This window comes from Anoplopoma fimbria, chromosome 14, assembly GCF_027596085.1.
Source record: "Anoplopoma fimbria isolate UVic2021 breed Golden Eagle Sablefish chromosome 14, Afim_UVic_2022, whole genome shotgun sequence".
Lineage (NCBI taxonomy): Eukaryota > Metazoa > Chordata > Actinopteri > Perciformes > Anoplopomatidae > Anoplopoma > Anoplopoma fimbria.
Genome location: NC_072462.1, coordinates 1,313,557 through 1,336,190, shown reverse-complemented (window position 1 = coordinate 1,336,190; position 22,634 = coordinate 1,313,557). Strand labels below are relative to the sequence as shown.

The 22,634-nt window shown below is 35.4% G+C and overlaps 1 protein-coding gene across 1 annotated transcript; it reads left to right on the top strand.

The window, feature by feature from the left end:
- The first annotated feature begins 9,064 nt into the window (after positions 1-9,064).
- On the top strand, positions 9,065-20,191 carry septin5b (septin 5b). Its single transcript, XM_054613183.1, has 12 exons — positions 9,065-9,107; positions 9,287-9,297; positions 12,905-12,995; positions 14,639-14,725; positions 15,358-15,481; positions 16,172-16,306; positions 16,397-16,514; positions 17,604-17,705; positions 18,796-18,892; positions 18,970-19,105; positions 19,812-19,914; positions 20,068-20,191. Exons 1-12 carry the CDS (start codon positions 9,065-9,067, stop codon positions 20,128-20,130), a joined length of 1,110 nt encoding a protein of 369 aa, XP_054469158.1. The 3' UTR covers positions 20,131-20,191.
- Positions 20,192-22,634: the final 2,443 nt, after the last annotated feature.

Here is a 22,634-nt window from a genome sequence, read left to right as displayed (position 1 = left end):
AGATAAACCAGTGGGGTTATTGACCCCAGTGGGAGACGTTTTTCAGACAAATCAGGAGAATATTAACTGTGTTCAGACCTTTCTCTGTCTCAGCTGCACACTATTGTGAGATCTGAGGAGGAGGAAGTACTCAGATCATATACTGCAGTAAAAGTACTAATACCACACTGTAAGAATACTTTGTTATGGAGACGGAAGTATCTTCTATTCATTTTTGTTATACCAAACTGTTAAAGTACTCTATTAATGTAAAAGTACTAATACTACAGTGTAGAAATACTCTACCGTTAGCTAATCTTCATAATGCTACATATGGCTGTTAGCTGTGTAAAAATCTAATGTTGGCAAAAGAAAATTATGAATTCATGATTCAATTTAATCCAGCCACACACGATGTTCACAAGGAGGTGGAGGATGTGACTTTTTGGTTTTACTTCTAAATATATTCAAAGCTTCAGAAGCAGAAAAACGCCCAAAACGGTTTCATCGTTATCAGCAGCTTCCTGTACAGAGAGATTAGTGTAGCCTGTGTGTGTGTGTGTGTGTGTGTGTGTGTGTGTGTGTGTGTGTGTGTGTGTGTGTGTGTGTGTGTGTGTGTGTGTGTGTGTGTGTGTGTGTGTGTGTGTGTGTGTGTGTGTGTGTGTGTGTGTGTGTGTGTGTGTGTGTGTGTTTACTGCAGATAAAGTGATGCGTGTTGATAAAAAGTGGACCACACCTTCTATCTCAATCCTTCAGCTTTAGTCATGAAGTTCATCTTCCTTATTTAGACAGAAGGAGCTGAATCGGACCTCCGGTATTTATGTGTGTGTGTGTGTGTGTGTGTGTGTGTGTGTGTGTGTGTGTGTGTGTGTGTGTGTGTGTGTGTGTGTGTGTGTGTGTGTGTGTGTGTGTGTGTGTGTGTGTGTGTGTGTGTGTGACTTATTGGGTCTCCACTCCAGATAAACAGAAACAGGGTGGAGGCTAAATAAGAGTATTTAAAAACCAAAACATAAACTATGAATATTTCTTCTGATGTGGAGAAGTGGAAAGCAGGGATCAATATATTTGTTCCGCCTGTTTTATTGATTATGATACAAGATGATCGTGATGATGAATTCATGGTTTTCAGGTTAAAGTGCAGACGCAGCAGCTGTTGATCCGACGTCAACATGCTGACAAACAACATTCCTGCAGAAAGAAAACACAATCAGGGTCTCCGTCTGGAAATCCCATCATATCAAGGGCATGCACGTACACATGCACACATGCAGATGCACGTACACATGCACGTGAAGGAGAATGAAGTCATGACGTCACTTAGTGCTGCAGGTGATCAGGTCATGAACAACACCACAAAACATCTCGTCTTTATCACCGTCGGGACTGAAGTCGCTGCCAGCAGATACAACGGTGTGTGGTGTGTGTGTGTGTGTGTGTGTGTGTGTGTGTGTGTGTGTGTGTGTGTGTGTGTGTGTGTGTGTGTGTGTGTGTGTGTGTGTGTGTGTGTGTGTTCATATGTGTGTGTGCACGGCTTCATGAATGTCCTCAGAGGGCCAGATGTTTCCTCCTCCTGTGTGTTTACAGATTCATAGAAAATACTTCACTGCTGAGATATTTCAGATAATAATAAAACATTTTGTGAAGATTAAATAAAGATAATAATATTTATAATAAATGATCATTTATTATAATACTCAGAATACTCATTATTGCTCATTAAAATCAGAATACTCAATTCCAATAATTGGGTATTCTGATCCAATAATATAACAATGATATTCAAACACTTAGAAAGGGTTCATTCTGCATAATGAGTACTTTAACCTTTACCACATACCAATAGTAGGATTTACTTTATGCAGTCAGTGTAGAAGAACTCCATGTACTTTACTGTACTACCTCTATTCCTGTTCTCTGAGTACACATATTTTATTTTATTATGTTTGCAGAAGTTTGTTTACAGTATAAAGTAGGAGGCAATAACAAAACTGCAGTAAAATAAATCCCATTCAATGACTTTATCTCCTCATGTTCCTGTATTCCGTTGGTTTATGTGTGACGCTGATTGACAGCTGCTGCAGCGTGAGGTGGGAGGGCTGAGAGGCTGAAGTGTGAGGATGTCCTGTCTCTTATCACGTCCTTCGTTCTCCATTGTTCCTCTGAGTCACCGGGGGATATTCTCCTCCTCCGTGTTCCACATCGACTCCTTTTATTATCCACAACCTCATGTCACCTGTTGCTGCTGTTTGGCTCTACGGAGGCGTGAGGCCTTGGCATTCTGTGGAGATGTGCGTCTGTCCGGTAGCAATGTTTGGCTCCAATGTTTGATTTACAGAGAAGCCTTTAATGTGAGTGTGTGTGTGTGTGTGTGTGTGTGTGTGTGTGTGTGTGTGTGTGTGTGTGTGTGTGTGTGTGTGTGTGTGTGTGTGTGTGTGTGTGTGTGTGTGTGTGTGTGTGTGTGTGTGTGTGTGTGTGTGTGTGTGATCTGTATTTCCCCTTAAAGCAGCAGAAACTCTGGATCATAAATGAGCAGCAGCAGTTTGAGACCTCACACTCTGTTTCACCGTTAACAGTCGTTGTGATTTAACGTTTGTGTTCTGCTCAAAAGTAAAAGTGAACTCTCACATTTGAAGACTGAAACATGTAGAAAACAGATTTGGTATTTCTGGCTCCACACTTTCCTCTGAAGAGGTCAAAACTTCAGAAACACGAGGAAACTTTATCGTCAGACAAACTTGTTTTGATCAAGCCCAATAGACAGAAAAATGTATGTCTGAAACATCAAATGAATCAATTCACATTGGCTAATTATGACCTCTTATTTATTTGTTTAATTTTAATTTTAATTTTAATTTTAATTTTAATTTTTTTAAAAATTTTTTTTTTCTTCTTTTTCCCTATTGTTTGTATTTATTCATTTTTTTTGTTGTAGAAGTAGAGTGGAGGTCTGTTTAATAAGCTGACAGCTTCTTGACCTTTGCTGACATTTCTTATTTTTTAATTATATGCAGACTTTAGGCCTTTTCATGCAAATGGTGCCGGTTAAATTTGTTGTTTTTGTCTTTAACACAGAACCGGACAATCACAGGGCAAAAAGAGAGTTTTTTTTCTCTCAGAACACTTTGCTAAAAGAAAAACTCAACAGAACAGCTCAGAATCTTTTAAAACCTTAAAGATAAAAGAATGTTGCAGCTGTTGGTATGAATAGTCCTCATGCAAAATATTTACAATCTAGTATTTTGCTTTTTATTGTAGTTTATTCGTCAAACCTCTAGTCAGTAAAGGCTTTTAATGTGTGCAAATAAAATAAATCTATAAATAATCACGTAACAGTAGTGGAGGGAAACATGGATTTTCCTGTAAATTTGGTATAAAATGTGTGTTTTTATGTTGATAACAGAAGGGACTTTTCTTTTTGGGAGCTGTGGTCGTGCTCACATAAGCTGGATGTTTGCAGAATGCATCAGAATAATTAGTCACAGAGCTTTCATTGCTTTAACGAGCCGTTGACTCACTGGAGGAAAGCACAACAGCAGAGAGTCGTCAGCGTAAAGACGATAAGAGACGGAATCCTTTCATGTTCTTCATCCCCCTCTTCCTCGCATGACTCACTCCACCTGCTGGAACAAACGGAGGACGTGACACCTTCATGTCGCTGCTTCATCAACTCCGTCAGCTCCGTCATACTGGGACCAGTTTAGTGGTTCATCTGTAATGTGATTTATAACATCAGGAAACACTTAAACAACACAGATTCACTAACCATAAGGGGAAGTCTTTAGATGTCTTGTTTTGTCTGAAAAACTGTTTAAAACCCAAATATATTAAATGAAAAAAATATAAAACACAAAGAAAAGAAGAAAAAATTCACATTTAAAAGAACAAAGTGTCGCATTTAGAGAAATCTATTAGAAGAAATGGAGTATATAGTGAATCATTTAACAGAGGATCTTTTTTTAGAGTGATTTTTTACTGTAAATTAGTATTTTTAGACTGTGCTGTTAGTGTATTTACTCTAACACAGTATTTTTACAGGTTGGTATTAGTACTGTTTCTGTAAGAGAGTAGTTTGCACTATGGGATCAGTATTTAAGTGAAACATAGTATTTTTACACTGTGGTATCAGAACATTTACTGTTACAAAAGTATTTTTACACTTTGGTATCAGTACTTTTAGAGTGTGATATTATTTGACCTATAACTGAGTATGTCTACAGGTTGGTATTAGTGCTTTTACTGTAACAAAATATTTTTACACTTTTTTACACTTTTTATTTTAATTGTTTCCACTAAATGAATCAAACAGTAAAACATCACACCTCAGTGAACATGGAGGTTAGCGGGTTTTTCTGAGTGACGTCTGGAGGCATCGTCCAGTAGAAGTCTCCCTGAGGTGCGTTCAATTCTTCCTGTTGACCTCGAAACGCTGAAAGATTAATCCGGTTTTTTTATTTGATGTTGTGAGAATTTTGACCACTTTTTGTTCCATTTCCCATCATGAAACATTATTCTATATTATCTCCTCCAGTTAAAAACATTCAGATTGAATTCAGACATTTTATTACAACTAGTCAAATAAATGTTTACATATAAGTATGACTTTAATGATTGATCAATGTAACGTGACTAAGTGCCTAAATTTATACATATATTCGAGTGTATATGTGTATATATATGTGTGTATGTATGTTTGTACATATACATACTTACACACACATATATATATGTGTGTATATATATATTTATATATGTGTATGTACGTATATATACACACATACACATATATACATATATATATATATACACACACACACATATAAATATATATATATACACACACATATATATATATACACACACATATATGTGTATGTAGGTATATATATACACACATACATACAACTATACAAATATATATATATACATATATACTAATATACAACTAAATAGACATATACATGTATGTATATATGTATGTTTATATTTGTATAAATATATATATGTATATATATATTTGTATAAATATATATATGTGTATATATAAATATAAATACAAATATATATGGTCTCCACTCAGGGACACTGTATTATTACAATTATATTTTAGTAATTACAATTTAATAAAAAATAGATAAAAATAGATAATACATATTTGTTTTAGGCAAATTCTTTTGTATATTTTTTGTAAAATGAACCAGCTCACTAGCGTCATAACAACAAGCTTCAACTGAAGCTGTGTAAACATATTTGAGTAGGTGATGGGGAATACTTCAAACTAGTATTCTAAACTCTCTGTGTACTTCTCGTCCTCCGGTTCGTCCCTTGTCTCCTTCACTCTGGACTTGTTTTGATTTCCTGAGCCATCAGCTCACTTCCTGTTTGTAGCGGCTTCATTTCCTGTCTCTGTGGAGCACAATCAGAGGGATAACACCAAATACACTGTTTTCTGTTTTTTCTACTTGTTTATTTTTTCTATTTCTGTGTCGACGCGTCTCCGTCCTCCTGAAGTCTGTCTCAGTGAGATGAAATGTTTTAACGTCTGTGAAGAATCTCTTTATCTGGGTTATTCCTGACATTCTGACCCACATATTGTCTGCACAGATGTGGGAGAAATACAGTTTATATACAGTTTTTCATTTTTAAAATCTTTACAAACTTAATAAATACTTTTTTAAGTTTAAACAGTGTGCATAAACATCTTATAAAGAATCCTTCCTATTATATATCAATAGTCATACTTTAATAAGAAATTTAAATTAAAGGATGAAAACATGCAAAGTTTGTAAAATTCATCAAAGTTTAAAGAGTAAGCAGGAAAACAAAAACTTTCTGGACTTTACTCAAATATTTTTCTTTTGTTGGAAAACTTTGGATTATTTTATGTGTTTTGTTTACAGTTATTTAGATGAAACACTGGAAGACTTTAAAGGATAAATGTCTCTTTAGTGGAAATAATATTTAGAGAAATCTTAAAGATGATGAACAAAAAAAACATTGGTTTAATCTTAAACAATGTATTTTATAAACGTATAATGTGTATTTTGATGTCAAATTTTTATCTGAAAAGTAACTAAAGCTCACAGATAAATGTAGTGCAGTAAAACAGTACAACATGTATTCTCATATGTGATGGAGTTGCAGTATAAAGTAGCAGAAAATGAAAAAAACCACTCAGTTTTTACTGAATAAATACAACAGTTCTCCTCCTCCCCCCTCCTCCCCCGTCTCCCTCCATTGTCCCTCCAGCAGGCAGAAGGAGAAAAGGTTCGTTCTCAACAATAAGAACTTCCTCCTCAGGCGGCGAATCAACGCGGAGCACATGTGATGAGTTCTTCCTGTGTTTCAGCTGAGGTCAGTGTGAGACTCCACGTCTGTCCGTGGGGAGGAAGCACTCACACACACACACACACACGTATACACTCACACACACACACACACACACACACACACGTATACACTCACACACACACACACACACACACACACACACACACACACACACACACACACACACACACACACACACACACACACACACACACACACACACAAAGCACTTTCTCACCGCTAATTAACTGGTATATTACACATATTTTAGATCTATTTGTCCATCTGGCTATCTATACGTATTAATAAAGATATTAACAAACATATAAACATACATACATGAGCGTATTTCAATTTTTTGCTACAAAAAATTCTCCTACATTTATCTTAAAGCTGGAGTTTTTTTAAATATATAGTATATTGCGTATATTGTATACATAAGTATATACAAGTTTTGTTTTTAAAATCTTAATCTGCAAAGTAACTCCAGCTTTATATATGTATATAAATATATAAAATATATATAGAATATATATACTATTTATTATTTATATACTAATTTTCTTATTTTTTATTTATATATATATATATATACACTGTATATATATATACTGTATATACGGTATATATATATATTTTTTTTTAAATTATTTTTTATATTTTATAATTTTATAATTTTATAATTTTATAATTTTATAATTTTATTATTTCATTATTATTTTTTTTTTTTTTTTTTTTTTGTTATAAGAGAAGCCTGAACTCTCTAGTAATGATACCTCAAAAACATGTCCCGGCGTTCCCTGTTAGCTGGGTTGGATTAAACCAGATTGAACTGGGATTTGATGTTTCATCTCTGACCCGGAGGCCAAGCGGCTCATGTTTAATCCCCTTTATGACAGAGAATCCGTCTCCGGCTCAGACGACCAGCTAGAGACGCATAGACAGTATAAATACATAAATATATACATATACATATATAAAGAAAAAATACACGGTGGTGTGCAGAGGTCACCGTGTTGACCCCTACAGATCAGAACAAACTGGTTTAGGTGATGGTGGTAGAGGGGGGTCGCTCATTGTCGTCGTCCCCCCCCCATAATGCAGCCTGTGAGCTGCAGCAGGAAACAGAGACCGTCATGGCGGCCGGCGGCGGCCTCCAGTCCCACGCTCTCATCATTGTTCCTCCGCTGTCACAACACAATCACACCAAACCTCATGTGTTTATTCACTCGTTCTGAGGAATATACAACCTGTTATTGATCAGAAGGTGATCGGAAGGAAAGAGGAGTTCACTCCTACATTAAAACATTCACTTTACTTTGTTTTAATGAATGAAAATCAATAAAAATATGATGCATATGATGCAAGATGCATATGTTACTATAGTCACAGTAGAACTCTCTCTCTCACACACACACACACACACACACACACACACACACACACACACACACACACACACACACACACACACACACACACACACACACACACACACACACATATATAGTTCACACTGTGGGTGGCATCACACACAATGCTGCATTGTTGTTGGGTATTTGAGTTCCTAACAGGAAGTCTATATTCAGATTTAAATAAATACACTTTTAGTTGCAGCTGCAGAAGATTTACTCTTTCCTTTAATCAATAACGTCCTCCAATCAGAACAATCCAACAGAAATATAAGATTTAAAATGACTTCAAAGGTCTAAAAGTGAAAACCTCCATTTAAAGAATCCATTATTATAATCCAATAATATAATATGTTATTCTGAAAGGAGCCATTCTGCAAAATGTACTTTTGATACTTTTACCTAGGTGAAGTTTTAAATGCAGGACTTTGTACTTGTAGCAGTATTTCTACACTGTAGTATAAGTACATTTAGTGAAGTAAACAATGGAAGTACTTTTTCCACCACTGACTGCAGAATAACTTTTCTAGACATGTTTTCTATCTTCTACTGTCAGATTACTTTTAAATGGCTAGTTTTCTATTATTTGAATTTGAATTTCTTTCTTTTTGTTTAATTCTTGAATATTTGCTGACTTTTATGTAACAAGTGTTGAATTATTACTATTTTTTATTGTCGGTGTCAATTGCTTTTTATTATTTATCTTATTTGTATTTTTTATCAATTTTTTTTTATTTTTATTATTTCATTGCTTTATAATTTTATAATTTTATAATTTTATAATTTTATAATTTTATAATTTTATAATTTTATAATTTTATTTCTGTGTTTATTTTTTATTATTTTTAATGTGTTTTTCCCTCCATGTTTTGAATTACCCCTTTACTTGCCATACCACCTGATACAGACAGCACTCTATGAAATAAGTTTCATTTTTATTTATTTTACCATTATCTTTCTCACAATTTTTTAAATAATTTGTATAAATGTGAAAATGAATTATGATTGCATATATTATTATACATCTTTTTTTACTTTTATTTTTATTTTATAGTTTATTTTTATTTATTTTTATAACAGCAGCATATCCATCATCTCAGAGCAGAGCTATACTGCCACCGTGTGGTGACTCACACGAACTGCAGGCCGTGTTTCAGATAATAAACTCTCACTGCGGGTCAGTCTGGATCCGGACAGAACGCAGTCTGGAACACGTCCATAAAAACACTATGATTTGGTGATTTATTATTTTTATTATAATATTATTCAGAAACCTTACTGCGCATGCGCCGTTTTTATTATAGGGACTCCAGACCCCGCCTCCCCTTTCATTCCCATCATCCATGATGACGGCCAACATCAGGTACAAGAGCCGTGCGATGCGTGCAGGTAATTAAACACCGCGTCACAGCTGATAATCAATTATGGATCAATGAATCTGATCAAATCCTCCTCCTCCTCCTCCTCCTCCTCCTCCTCCTCCTCCTCCTCCTCCTCCTCCTCCTCCTCCTGCTGGATGTCCGCCCGTTTGATCCCGGATGTCTCCTGGAATGTGTCTCCCTGCACAGAGGATGGAGAGGTAAGACATGCGTGTGCAGGTGTGTGTGTGTGTGTGTGTGTGTGTGTGTGTGTGTGTGGAGGTGTGTTTGTGTGTGTGTGTGCATGTGTGTGTGTGTGTGTGTGTGGAGGTGTGTTTGTGTGCGTGTGCATGTGCATGTGTGTGTGTGTGTGTGGAGGTGTGTTTGTGTGCGTGTGCATGTGCATGTGTGTGTGTGTGTGGAGGTGTGTTTGTGTGCGTGTGCATGTGCATGTGTGTGTGTGTGTGTGTGGAGGTGTGTTTGTGTGCGTGTGCATGTGCATGTGTGTGTGTGTGTGTGTGTGTGTGTGTGTGTGGAGGTGTGTTTGTGTGTGTGCATGTGCATGTGCATGTGTGTGTGTGTGTGTGTGTGTGTGTGTGCATGTGTGTGTGTGTGTGTGTGTGTGTGGAGGTGTGTTTGTGTGCGTGTGCATGTGCATGTGTGTGTGTGTGTGTGTGGAGGTGTGTTTGTGTGCGTGTGATCCCTTTGTTGATCACAGATGTCTGCATGTGTCACAGTTCAGTTCTGTTTATTCAGCTCTTATTGATTCTGGTTCATGAAATATTACTTTTGTATATTTCCTGTAGTGTGTAACATCTGCACACACATCTGGAAACATGTAGAGTTATAACAATTAATCAATCAGACAATCCACAGAAATGTAATTTGTAGTTCATTTCAGTCATTGTTCAGGTTAAAATCATTCCAACATTCAGTGATTCCAGCTGATTAAATGTGATTTTATTTATGATATTTGATAATAAACTGAATATATTTGGGTTTAAACTGTTGCTTGAACAGAATGAGACATTTGAAGACGTCGCCTTGAGCTGTTGGGAAATTCTAATCACAATTTATTGTCCATTTATTGATGAAATGATTCATAAATATTAACAAATATAAGCATTAGATGCAGCTCCCTGTGATTCAATAACAGTAACTTAATGTAGTTTACTTTTCATGACCAATAATCGAATAAATCAACTATTCTTGCACAATACAGTCAGTAAAACTTTATTTAGATCATAAAGTGTTTTGGGGGAAAGTCTTCATAATGATGCACAAGACATCTGCAGAAATAAAACAACATGGTGTCTTTTTGGTTTTTAATGTTTCTCTTCGTGAAAAGCTGGAACAAGATGATGAAGAATTTAACGTTTACCTTTGATTAATCTGTGGATTATTTTCTTGATTCATTGTTTTATCTGTGAAATCAGGAAATAGTGAAAAAACTGCTTCATATTTCTTGTTTTCTTCGTCTAAAACAGAAAAATATTCATTTCATAATATTAAACAGATAAATGCAGCACATTTATATCGGAGAAGAAAGAATCACAGAATATTTGACATTTTTATGGCAAAATAAATAAATCATGATTAATCAATTCCTTGTTTAGTACTTGAATGTCAGAAAATAGTAAAAGAAATCCTGTAAACTTTCCTTCAAATGTCTTGTTTTGCTCCTCTAAATGCTTAATATTCATTTTATTATAATCTAAAGCAGATAAATGCAGCAAATCTTCACATTGGAGAAGACAGAAATAAAGAATATTTATAATGTTTGTCAGAATGACTAAAACGATTCAGCATAAATCAACTTATCAATTCAGCTTTTAAATATATAATGAGACGTTATGGAATAAGACAATAAAGAATATAACAATTATCTTTGTTTATCATTTCGTCTTTTGGTCTGTGAAATGTCACAAAATTGTAAAAAAAAATGCCTGAATAATGTTCTCCAACTGTCTTGTTTTGTCCTAAAACTTCCAATATTTGTTTTATAATAATATAAAAGAGATAAATGCAGCAAATCTTCATATTGGAGAAGCTAGAATCAGAGAATATTTAGCTTCTTTGGCTGAAAAAATTACTAAAAAGATTCAGCAATTATCAAAATAGTTGCAGATGAATAAACTAATTAATTCAGCTTTTAAATATTTAATGAGATGGTTTGGAATAAGATGATTTTTACAGCTTTAAAGCTTCTTATGGTCAGAAAAAAAGAGGAAAACTGTGTTTAGTTTTAGTTAGTTGTTTTATCAATTATAACAACCAAAGTAGAAAAATATGTCGGTGTAAGTTGAACATGGATTCTTTAAAATCATTTTTTTTTTCATCTTTAGTGTAAAATCATCTTTAGAACAGACGATGTTCACAAACAGACTTCATCTTTATTCTGAGAGATTCTACTCCTTAAATCCAAACAGCTCCTCCATCGCTCTGCTGCCGAGGCTGAGTCAGTGTGTGTGTGTGTGTGTGTGTGTGTGTGTGTGTGTGTGTGTGTGTGTGTGTGTTGTGTGTGTGTTGTGTGTGTGTGTGTGTGTGTGTGTGTGTGTGTGTGTGTGTGTGTGTGTGTGTGTGTGTGTGTGTGTGTGTGTGTGTGTGTGTGTGTGTGTGTGTGTGTGGGGGCATCCACAGACAAAACGTCAATATATGGAAGCAAACGACACCAAAACACCCCCTCACATCTCCACACACACACACACATCTCCCTGATTCAGTAGGTCTGGATGTAAAACCCTGATGCATGCTGGGAGGAGTCGTTCTTTAATGTGACCTACTTCCCGTCTCCTCCTCGTTGTTCTGTGTTGTACTGTGTTGGAGTCCTGAATACTATGGAGAACCTCAGGGCACACTCTCGGTGTCCCCGCCGCCGTCTTCCATAAAACATGAGAGGGATTGTGTGCGTTCTGACTGTATACTACCTGTATACATTACCGAGTTCTGACTGTATACTACCACGTTCTGACTGACTGTATACTACCACGTTCTGACTGTGTATTACTGCGTTCTGACTGTATACTACCACGTTCTGACTGTGTATTACTGCCTCCAGACTGTGTTTTACCACGTTCTGACTGTGTATTACTGCGTTCTGACTGTATACTACCACGTTCTGACTGTGTATTACTGCGTTCTGACTGTATACTACCACGTTCTGACTGTGTATTACTGCGTTCTGACTGTGTATTATTGCAATAAGACTGTATATTATCACGATAAGACTGTGTTACGCCATTCCGTCTGTGTATTACATCATTCCGACTGTGTACTACTGCAATCCGACTGCATATTACTGCATTGCGACGTGTATAAACACATTCTGTCAGTGTATTACTGTATTTTGGATTGTGTATTACCACATTTTCGACTGTGTACTACTCCATTTGGATTGTGTATAGTTCTACCAGAGAACCACCGCTTAATAGAGAGCTAACAGTAGCTAGCTAACGGTAGCTAGCTTAGCAGATATCACTAAGTTAGCTGCCGTCTCTTTATTTTTGGACTCTTCTACCTTTAATTAAGAAACTTAAATGTATTATTTTGATTTAAATATAGACTGTAAATCACCGTTTTAGCTTTCTCTGCTGAAAAACGAAAGCAAAAACTGCAGTTCATCAAATGCCCTCTAGAGGCTGATTCCAGCTGTGAGTCAATCCCCATAGACGTCAATGTTAAAATGTTGAAACTTAACAGCAGAAATAAACATATTTCTAGCCTGGAAAAACAAACTGTTTGGTCTCTGTTGTTCATCCATCTATTCACTACAAGTGTCATTATATCATTCAGATCATCAGCTGATTTCATTTGTGTTCTTGTTTGTAGGAAAAAGATTACGTTGGCTTTGCGACGCTGCCCAACCAGGTGCACAGGAAGTCGGTGAAGAAGGGGTTTGACTTCACCCTCATGGTGGCAGGTGAGAAATACGTCACCTCTTCTGTTTGAATGAGTAACTCGCCATTCTTTAAGAAATTGGTCTTTAAATTCACATTAGTTGTATCAGTGTCTATCTGCACAGGAACTGATATTAACTCATAAATATATACATTACACCTGTTCTTTATTTGAGATGGTTCCTGATACATTTATGTAATAAACTAAACTAATCACAAATTACTTTTACTCAAGTAAGATAATTAATTTAAATTAAAAGTTTACCGTCTTCCAGTCAGTCTATCAATCAAAACAATAACAACAGACCTAGTTTGATGACGCAGCGTGGGATCATGGGAGTTGTTGTCTTCATTGCAGTTTTTAGGATTTCGTCATAAAAGCAGTTTCAAGTTAAAAATCTGTTTCTCCGACGCTGTTTGGAGGACGCAGGACGTCCTGGAGGAGCTGAGAGACGAGCTGATGCTAACGTTAGCTCAGCTTGTTTCTGTGATAATTTAAGATCCAGACGTCTGACATCTAAAATCTTTCATCCCGTCAAAATGTAGATAAAAAAACACCAAGATATTAAAAACATGTGTTTTAAAAATGGATAAAAAGTCAGTTAATTAAATCTTTCTGTCAGAATACCACATGAAAATATGACGCCACTGACAGGCGACCGAATTAAACGCACCTTTATTAAATTTCTCTGTTTGCACAATATTGTCAACATTTTGGATAATGTAAAAACAACATATATAACATATGTCTAGTTGCTTTTTAAACATTTTAAGTTACATATTAATCCTTTAATGGAGCCCAAAGAACAACCCTCCAGCTCGTCTTCACACTAGCAGGTTTCTTACAGGACGTCTCCGTTGTGAAGCAGCTCTCTCATCACACCTCCGCTCACTCACAGTTTTCACAAGTTTCAATGTGTTCTGTGAAAACTCTTCTGGCTCTGCTACAACATGAATGTTTGATATCGAGGAACAGGAGAAGTTATGAGAGATTCTCTGGATTTAATTATGTTGAAAATAAAAAAACCTTCAGGAGGGTTTTGAGAATCCTGAGAGACTAAAAGTCCCCAGAGCTTTAAACCAGTTTAAACAACTAAAGTTTAATTTAATGAAAACAGCTGATTGGTGGCATCATTTCACACTTCTTCTTCTTCTTCTTCTTCTTCTTCTTCTTCTTCTTCTTCTTCTTCTTCTTCTTCTTCTTCTTCTTCTTCTTCTTCTTCTTCTTCTTCTTTTTTCTTCTTCTTCTTCTTCTTCTTCTTCTTTTTTCTTCTTCTTCTTCTTCTTCTTCTTCTTCTTCTTCTTCTCTTTAATTTAATTTTATTGGATTCTGTTTTTATTTTGCTGTTGTGGAAACATTTGTAATAATGTTTTGAAAGGCTATATTCAGTATTATTACTATTATATTATAATAATGTGATTTAAATTAGTTTATGTTCAGACTTGCTTCTATTTGTAGCGTATCAGGTTCTTATGAAGTCTGGAAAACATCGATGTGATAGTTGAGTCAAATGAAATGAAAGAGTCTGGATCTCAAACCGACCTGGACGTCTGGGTGAAACATTCACATGGGAGTTTTATTCTGAAAATCCTGGTCTTAATGTGTAGGGTTTAATGATCACTTCTTGTACCTGTACTTGTACCTGTACCTGTACCTGTGTTTCAGGTGAGTCCGGTCTGGGTAAGTCCACTCTGGTGAACAGCTTGTTCCTCACCGACCTGCACAAAGACAGGAAACTGCTCAACGCAGAAGGTCAGTCTCCATATCTGTGTTTATGAGTACTAGTACTAGTAGTAATATAAGTACTTTTACAAGTCTGAGTATTTTTACTGTGTGGTACTAGGACTTTTACTGTTACATAGTATTTTAACTGTGCGTTATTAGTACTTTTAGTTGTGACGGAGTATTAGTACTTTTACAGTAATAGCGTATTTTTTAAATGTGGTATTAATACTTTAACTTGTAAATTGGTAGTTTTCTGCTTTTTTGTATTAGTACTTTTATCTTTCCCTGAGTATTTTTAATGTTAAGTACCTGTACTTTTACTTGTAACAGGGTATTTTGACAATATAGTCTTCGTACTTTTACTGCAACAGAATATGTTTACAGTGTTTTTAGTACTTTTAGTTGTAGCAGAGTATTTTACAGTTGGGTATTAGTACTTTTACTGTTCCAGAGTTTCTTTACAGTGTGTTCTGGTTACTTTTACTTAAACAGAGTCTTAACATCTTAACAATGTGGTTTTAGTACTTCTACTATGACCGATAACTTAGCAGTGTCTTCTTAGTACTTTTCCTCTAACAGAGTATCTTTAAAGTGTATCCTTAGTACTTGTACTGCAGTAGAGGATGTGAATACTTTCCCTGTGCTGTCTCTGTCCTCAGAGCGGATCAGTCAGACGGTGGAGATCACCAAACACACCGTGGACATCGAGGAGAAAGGCGTGAAGCTGAAGCTCACCATCGTGGACACGCCGGGGTTCGGAGACGCCGTCAACAACACCGAGTGGTGAGTGTCCGCTTTCTAAGAGCAGGAAGCTGGAATGGTAAGTAATGTAATAAATAATAATAAATTATAACCCTCATTTTTAATTTAAAATTTTTAATTTAAAAAACAATATTATATATTAATATATATTATATATTAAGATTTTAATATTGATACATAATAATAATAATAATTCAAATAATAATATATTTTTTATAAATTATATTATTAAATAAATAATAATAATAATAATAATAATTAATGTTTCTGCAGCTTCAGTAAAAACTGCCAGGGAAACCCAAAATATCAGATCTTAAAAGATATATTTATAAATAAAAATTACAAAACATTATTTATTTACAAAACACCTTTCAAAACAAAGTTACAAAGAGTTTCACTCTAAAATCCAATGTAAGAAATACATAAAAACCTTAAACACCTTACACACAAAAGATTAAATAATTAGTCAAGTAAATAAATAGTGTAATAAAAAGTACAATACTTCACTGCAATATGGAAATATTCAAGTAACGTACAAGTACCTAATGTCTGTGCAGAACTTGATTAGATCTACTTAGTTACTTTCCTCCACCGGTGTTGATCTAATGTTTACGTATTCTTCCCAAAACTATTAACTATACCTTTAAAACTTCTTTGTATCAGTAGTATCTTTGTGGTATAAATACATAAACGTGTTTTTGTGTTTTACAGCTGGAGGAATGTCACCGACTACATCGACCAGCAGTTTGAACACTACTTCAGAGACGAGAGCGGCCTGAACAGGAAGAACATCCAGGACAACAGAGTTCACTGCTGCCTCTACTTCATCCCCCCGTTTGGACACGGGTAATAGTACACACAGTACACACACTAAAGTACATTAATGCTCATGCATGTGTGTGTGAAGCGCTCAGTAACGTTCATGTGGTCCTGCAGGCTCCGCCCCGTCGATATAGAGTTCATGAAGGCGCTGCAGGAGAAGGTCAACGTGGTTCCTCTGATCTCCAAGGCCGACTGTCTGACTCCCTCTGAGATAAAGAAACTCAAAGAGCGGGTGAGACGGAAACACGACACACACGGAGGTTACATGAATAATTCATAGAATATGACCGCTGTACCTGCAGCAGAGCTCTGATCCTGCAGACATACGAGCTTTAAATGTCCAGACAGTGGAGTGTCGAGGGTTAATCCATGTTTTTTTTTTATATTATTGTGAATATTTCTGTCTGTGTTTGTGCTCTATGTGTAAGAAAGAAAGGCCTCCTAGAGGACAAATGATAAACCTAATAGGATACATAAAATTAAATTAAATTAAATTAAATAAAACTAAATGTAATTAAATTAAATTAAATTAAATTAAATAAAACTAAAAAACAAGGTAGAATAAATAAAATAATGTAGGAAGAAATAAAATTAAATAAATTAAATAAATTAAATAAATTAAATAAATTAAATAAATTAAATAAATTAAATAAAATTAAATAACTTTATTTATCCTGAAGGAAATTCTTGTGCCAGAGTTTGATCAAAGATTACAACATAAAAATACGAGAACACATTAGAATAAAATATAAACATATGTACAATACAGTAATAAATAGTAAGTGTATAGGAAGTAATTCTGACACCAGTGCTAAATGAAGATAAAATAGAAAATAAATATTTTGCAAGACATTGAGAGTTATATTATCAATCATTGAAAAAAGTTTAATATAGAAAAATAATTTAAATAGAAATAAAGTAAAAATAAATGAGCTAAATACCAGTAATATTATTTACCTTTTCTTTCCTTTTTGTATTTAATTTGATCCTGATTTGTTTAGATGCACTACAGTCTAGAGGAGGAGCTTAATATTGAATTAAAGTGAGCATCAGATTTGATTCAGTTCCAGCTCATTTTAATGACTCAGACTTTCTCCACAGAGATTTTGATCTGGACCGTAAATCTTTCATTCAGGGCGGAGACTTCCTGCTGGATTTGAGCACTAAGTGGGAGGTTGTGTTAATGTGTGTGTGTGTGTGTGTGTGTGTGTGTGTGTGTGTGTGTGTGTGTGTGTGTGTGTGTGTGTGTGTGTGTGTGTGTTTATGTGTGTGTTTCTTGCTGTTATCCATCACATCTCCTCTGTGTGTGTCGTCCCTCCAGCTGAGGGAGGAGACAGAGCGGTACGGGATAAAGATCTACCAGTTCCCCGACTGCGACTCTGACGAAGACGAAGAGTTCAAACGGCAAGATAAAGAGCTGAAGGTGAAGTCTGAATCTAAAGATCCACTTTAATCTGATTAAGAGGACTTTAGTGCAAAATAAGGAAGTGCATTTACTCGAGTTCAGTTTGGAGTACTGCAAAAAAATAACTAGTGTACGGCTGTTATCCAAGATGGCGACGTGAAATCTCCAAACTCAAGGCTTCAAAACATTTGTCCTCAAGACTACGCCCACTTCTTATATACAGTCTATGTTTGAAACTAGAGATTGAGACCATAAACTCATGTTTACAATGTTTACTGAGGGAATAAATCAAGAGAGAAGTAGAGTCATTTTCTCATAGACTTCTATACAACCAGAGGAGTCGCCCCCTGGTGGACAGTAGAGAGAATGCAGCTTTAAGACATGGAGTACTGACTTCACTTTAAAGAACCAGAGGTTGACTCCTGTTCAGTTATGTGGATAAACGCTCGTTACATGAAGAGTGTCCTTTCAAAATAAACTTCCGTCTACACAGGACGTTTGGCTGATGCAACATGAAGGAAGGTTTACATTGGAGTTAGTTAAAGCCGGTCTGTCACATACAGCTTAACGTGTCCCGTATGATTCAAGTATTTGGTGGGTTTTTGTTTTGTTTTGTTTCGTAGTCATTTTAAGTCAAACCATGATGTTTTTTACTAACCCTAACCAAGTAGTTGTGTAGGTTTTCTTTTTGTTTTTTGGTTTCAATTTGAGAAAAACACGCTTCCAACCTAACTTTGTAGGAAACCTGTTGGGTTGTTTTACTTATACGGATTTGTCAATGATGGATAATTGTTGTCTTTTACTACTTTTGAGTATCCGTTAGTGGAAGCTAACTGTTTGTTGCTTTTAGCTGCAGCTTTCTCTACAATACTTTACCTACATTTCAACAGTTTTTTTCTGCACTACTTATCTCCTCTGCTCGCTTGCTAACACGTTTTCTTAGCCTCCCAGTAGCAGCATGTTGAGCTAACTTGTTGATCTTTCCGTTTGGGAAAAGTGAAGTACTTCTGAGTACGTTTACGTGCATTTTGCTGACAGTACTTCTCCACTACGGATGTAGGAGTTCTACTTGTATTGTACTTTTAACGCACTCTGTTCTGCGGTGCAGGAGAGCTCTCCATTTGCAGTGATCGGCAGCAACACGGTGGTGGAAGCCCGAGGTCAGAGGGTGAGAGGGAGGCTGTACCCGTGGGGCATCGTGGAGGGTAAGAGATCCATCCCATAATCCTCTCCTCTCCTCCCTCTGTGACCGACCCTGACGTTAATCACTTCCTGTTGGCAGTGGAGAACCCGTCCCACTGCGACTTCGTGAAGCTGAGGACGATGCTGATCAGAACCCACATGCACGACCTGAAGGACATCACCAGCGACCTTCACTACGAGAACTACAGAGCCCAGTGCATCCAGACCATGACCAGGTGAGCCAGGAAGTCCTGCATCAGGTATCGGGTATCAAACAGTCGAGTTCAGGGAGAGAAGAAATCCAGTGCAGCAATAAAATAAAATAAAATACATTTAAATTAAATTAAATTTTAAGGATAAGGGAAACAACCAAATAAAAACTACAGAAATATTCTTCAAAGGTAATAAAATAAAATAGAATAAGATCAAACAAAGAAGGTAAAAATAAAAGAAGGTAAAAATAAAATAAATAAAATAAATAAAATAAATAAAATAAATAAATAAATAAAATAAATAAAATAAATAAAATAAATAAAATAAATAAAATAAAAATGTAATTCATCACAATTAGAAACCTTGAATCGCTTGTTTTTCTTTATTTATAGAATTGCCTTTTTCTTTCTTTATTTAATATATTTTTAAATGTTATTTAGCTTGTTGTTTGTTTGATTGTTTGCTGTTTTTTTTATTATTTTTTGTTATATATTATATTTTTTGTTTTGGGGGACCCCCTTGTAAACAAGGTTGTATATCTCAAGAGTTTTATTCTGAGATAATAAAAGTTCTGATAATCCTTGTCTTGTGGGTGTGCCGCAGAAGAAAACTTGTTTTTCTAACTTGTTTTGCAAACATTCAAGTCTCTGCATGTTGATTTATCCAAATGAAACCCCGTCTGTTTCCTGTTTTCATTCTTTGTGTTTTTTATGTTTTTTATTCTTGCAGTAAGATGAATGCAGATAAACGGGTGGAGAGTCCGATCCCCATCCTGCCGCTGTCGACGCCCGACGTGGAGACGGAGAAACTCATCAAAATGAAAGATGATGAGGTAAGTAAAAACCTGACAACTCAATAACCCTCAAACACTGAATAATGCATTGCAGCAGGTGTTACATAAGCCTGTGTGATGTGGAATGATGACCTATATGTGTCTTTATGTAAGCTCTTCTTCATCCTCTCTGTTTTATCGTTTCCTTTACAGCTGAGGAGGATGCAGCAGATGCTTCAGAAGATGCAGCAGCAGATGCACGAGCAGGACCTGTGACCTCTTATTATTATTTAATTGTTTTTATTTAAGATAAACGAGGGACAAATATCTGACACATAGCGCCGATTTAAACTTTCGTAAAAATCCATCTTTTCTGTACGGAAGCCCTGAGAGGTAAATGAGAGTTAAAAATGATGGAGATTTATTTTCTAAATCTAATCTAAATTGTTTTGTTTTCTCTGTTTATGACTTAAAAACAGTTGACAAAAACAGGGTTTAAGTTCCTTAAACTGGTGAAATGAAAATTTTGCCAGATGATTTTTGAGATGAGTTTTAATTAGTAATTTAATTTAGGTAGTGGTGTAGTGGTATACTTCAGCCTCTAGTGGCTGAAATTAGTATTACAACAACAAATTCCTTTGAAAAATTATCCTGACAAAAAAAAAAGTCGTCTGACAAAACTTTTTTGGGGGGGGATTTCAGAGTGGTAAAACGAAAAAAACATAACAAAAAAAATGATTCTGACTAAAATAAAAAATAAATTCACCCTCCAAAACTTTTTTTATGTGTTTTTTCACAGACGAAAATAAAAAAGAAAATACTTTAAAAAAATATATTGTGACAATCTGTTCTTTCGTTTTCGTAAACTTTTTTTTCCACCTTTTCCACAGAACAAAAGATTTTAAGGGACTTATAAAATATTCTTGCAAAACTTTTAGTTCTATTTGGAATATGACGTAGTGGTGCACTTCAGCCTCTAGTGGCTGAAATGAGTGGGAAAACGGAAAAAACGTAATAAAAAAATGTATTCTGACTTCCGAATTTATTTTTTGTGCCTGGCTAAGCTTTTTTTCCCTCCTGTTTCACAGATAAAAAATAATTTCACGGACTTTAAAAATGTTCTTGCAAAACTTTTTTTTCACCTGTTTTTAAGACGTAAACATAGGAGGTAACAAAACTATTATTAAAATATGACATAGAAAATGGATTGCAAGATTCTTTTGTTCTCTCATTTGTCTCTCAGGGCTTCCGTACTTCAGCGGATGAAGAAATCTTTACATAACAACAGTCAATGATTCCCCCGGTTCCCAAACCTCCTCTCACAAAGAAACAGTAGATGAACAGCATGCTGGGAGATGTATTCTAACCTAATTTAAATAATAAACTTTCCTTTTTTTTAATCACAGTCATTAGCCAAGTGAGTCTAGTTGGACAATAGAGAGTAGATGCACTTTGATACCTTTAGATCACAGTACTTGAAATACTAAATCAGACTAATCCACCCAACCGTCCAATCATTTAGTAGTTTATGCTCTGAAACCTACCGTATGTGAAGGTGAATGTTTTGCTGATGGTTTGCAACTCTGGTTATATTATAATTAGTCGTTATTTAAAAAGGACCATGACCAAAAAAACACTACTTTCAAATATGAAAACCTGTGATTTGTGCCAGATTTAGCTCCTACATTCAACAACACATACAATTACACACACAAATCTACAAGAATACATTAACATATAAATGCTAGAATATTCATGCAGTACAGCTATAAAATTGTAATTTATCACAATTGAAAACCTTGAATGTCAAATTAATGTTGCATAATATCCATTTTTTTAACTGTTGGGAAAAAATCTTACAGTCTGTGCACGTTTAAAGCTTGATAGCCATAAATTAAAAACCTTTACGAGTGTGTGTGTGTGTGTGTGTGTGTGTGTGTGTGTGTGTGTGTGTGTGTGTGTGTGTGCGTGTGTGTGCGTGTGTGTGTGTGTGTGTGCGTGTGTGTGTGTGTGTGTGTGTGTGTGTGCGTGTGTGCGTGTGTGTGCGTGTGTGTGTGTGTGTGTGGGCTCATGCATACATTTCCTCTGACTACGAGGAGATTAAGTGTTTTTACTCAGCATGATTATCAGTAGGCGCCTCGATAAAATACTTGAAAACCTTTAACAGTGAAACAAAGTGTTGCATTGTACAATCATAAGGAAAGGAGGGAAGGAAATAAACGTAAAAACAATCCCTCATACTGTTTGCTTATTCCATTTTTTGTTTGCATGTATATTAATAAGTATTGATCACTATCCCATTGCTTTATAGCTCAGTATTTAAGACTCCAGCCCCACATACTTGAAGAGAAACCCTATTATACAGTAGTAAGATCCCAACAATGTATTCTACCTTATTAATAATAATATTAGAAATGAATTTTGTTTATATGGCACAAAAACAGTGTTACAGATTCTTTACAGAAACGCAAGAACAAGTAACAGAGGGTTAAAAAACAAAATAAAATCTTGGTTTTCATCTAAACATGTGTGTCTTGTCTCTTTTTTAATAAAGGTCAGTATTCATTTTGTATATATTAAGTGTTTGTTGTTGCTGTAATACTCGTTCTGGCCACTAGAGGCTGAAGTGCACCACCACCAGAAAGCATTCATGTTTTCTTCCAGGTGAGTTTTAATTTCTCAATGAACTCTAAACACAAGGTGTGTTTATTGTGTGTGAGCACGTTATATAGATTAAAACTCACCTGGAAGAAAACATGAATGCTTTTTGTTTTATTAAG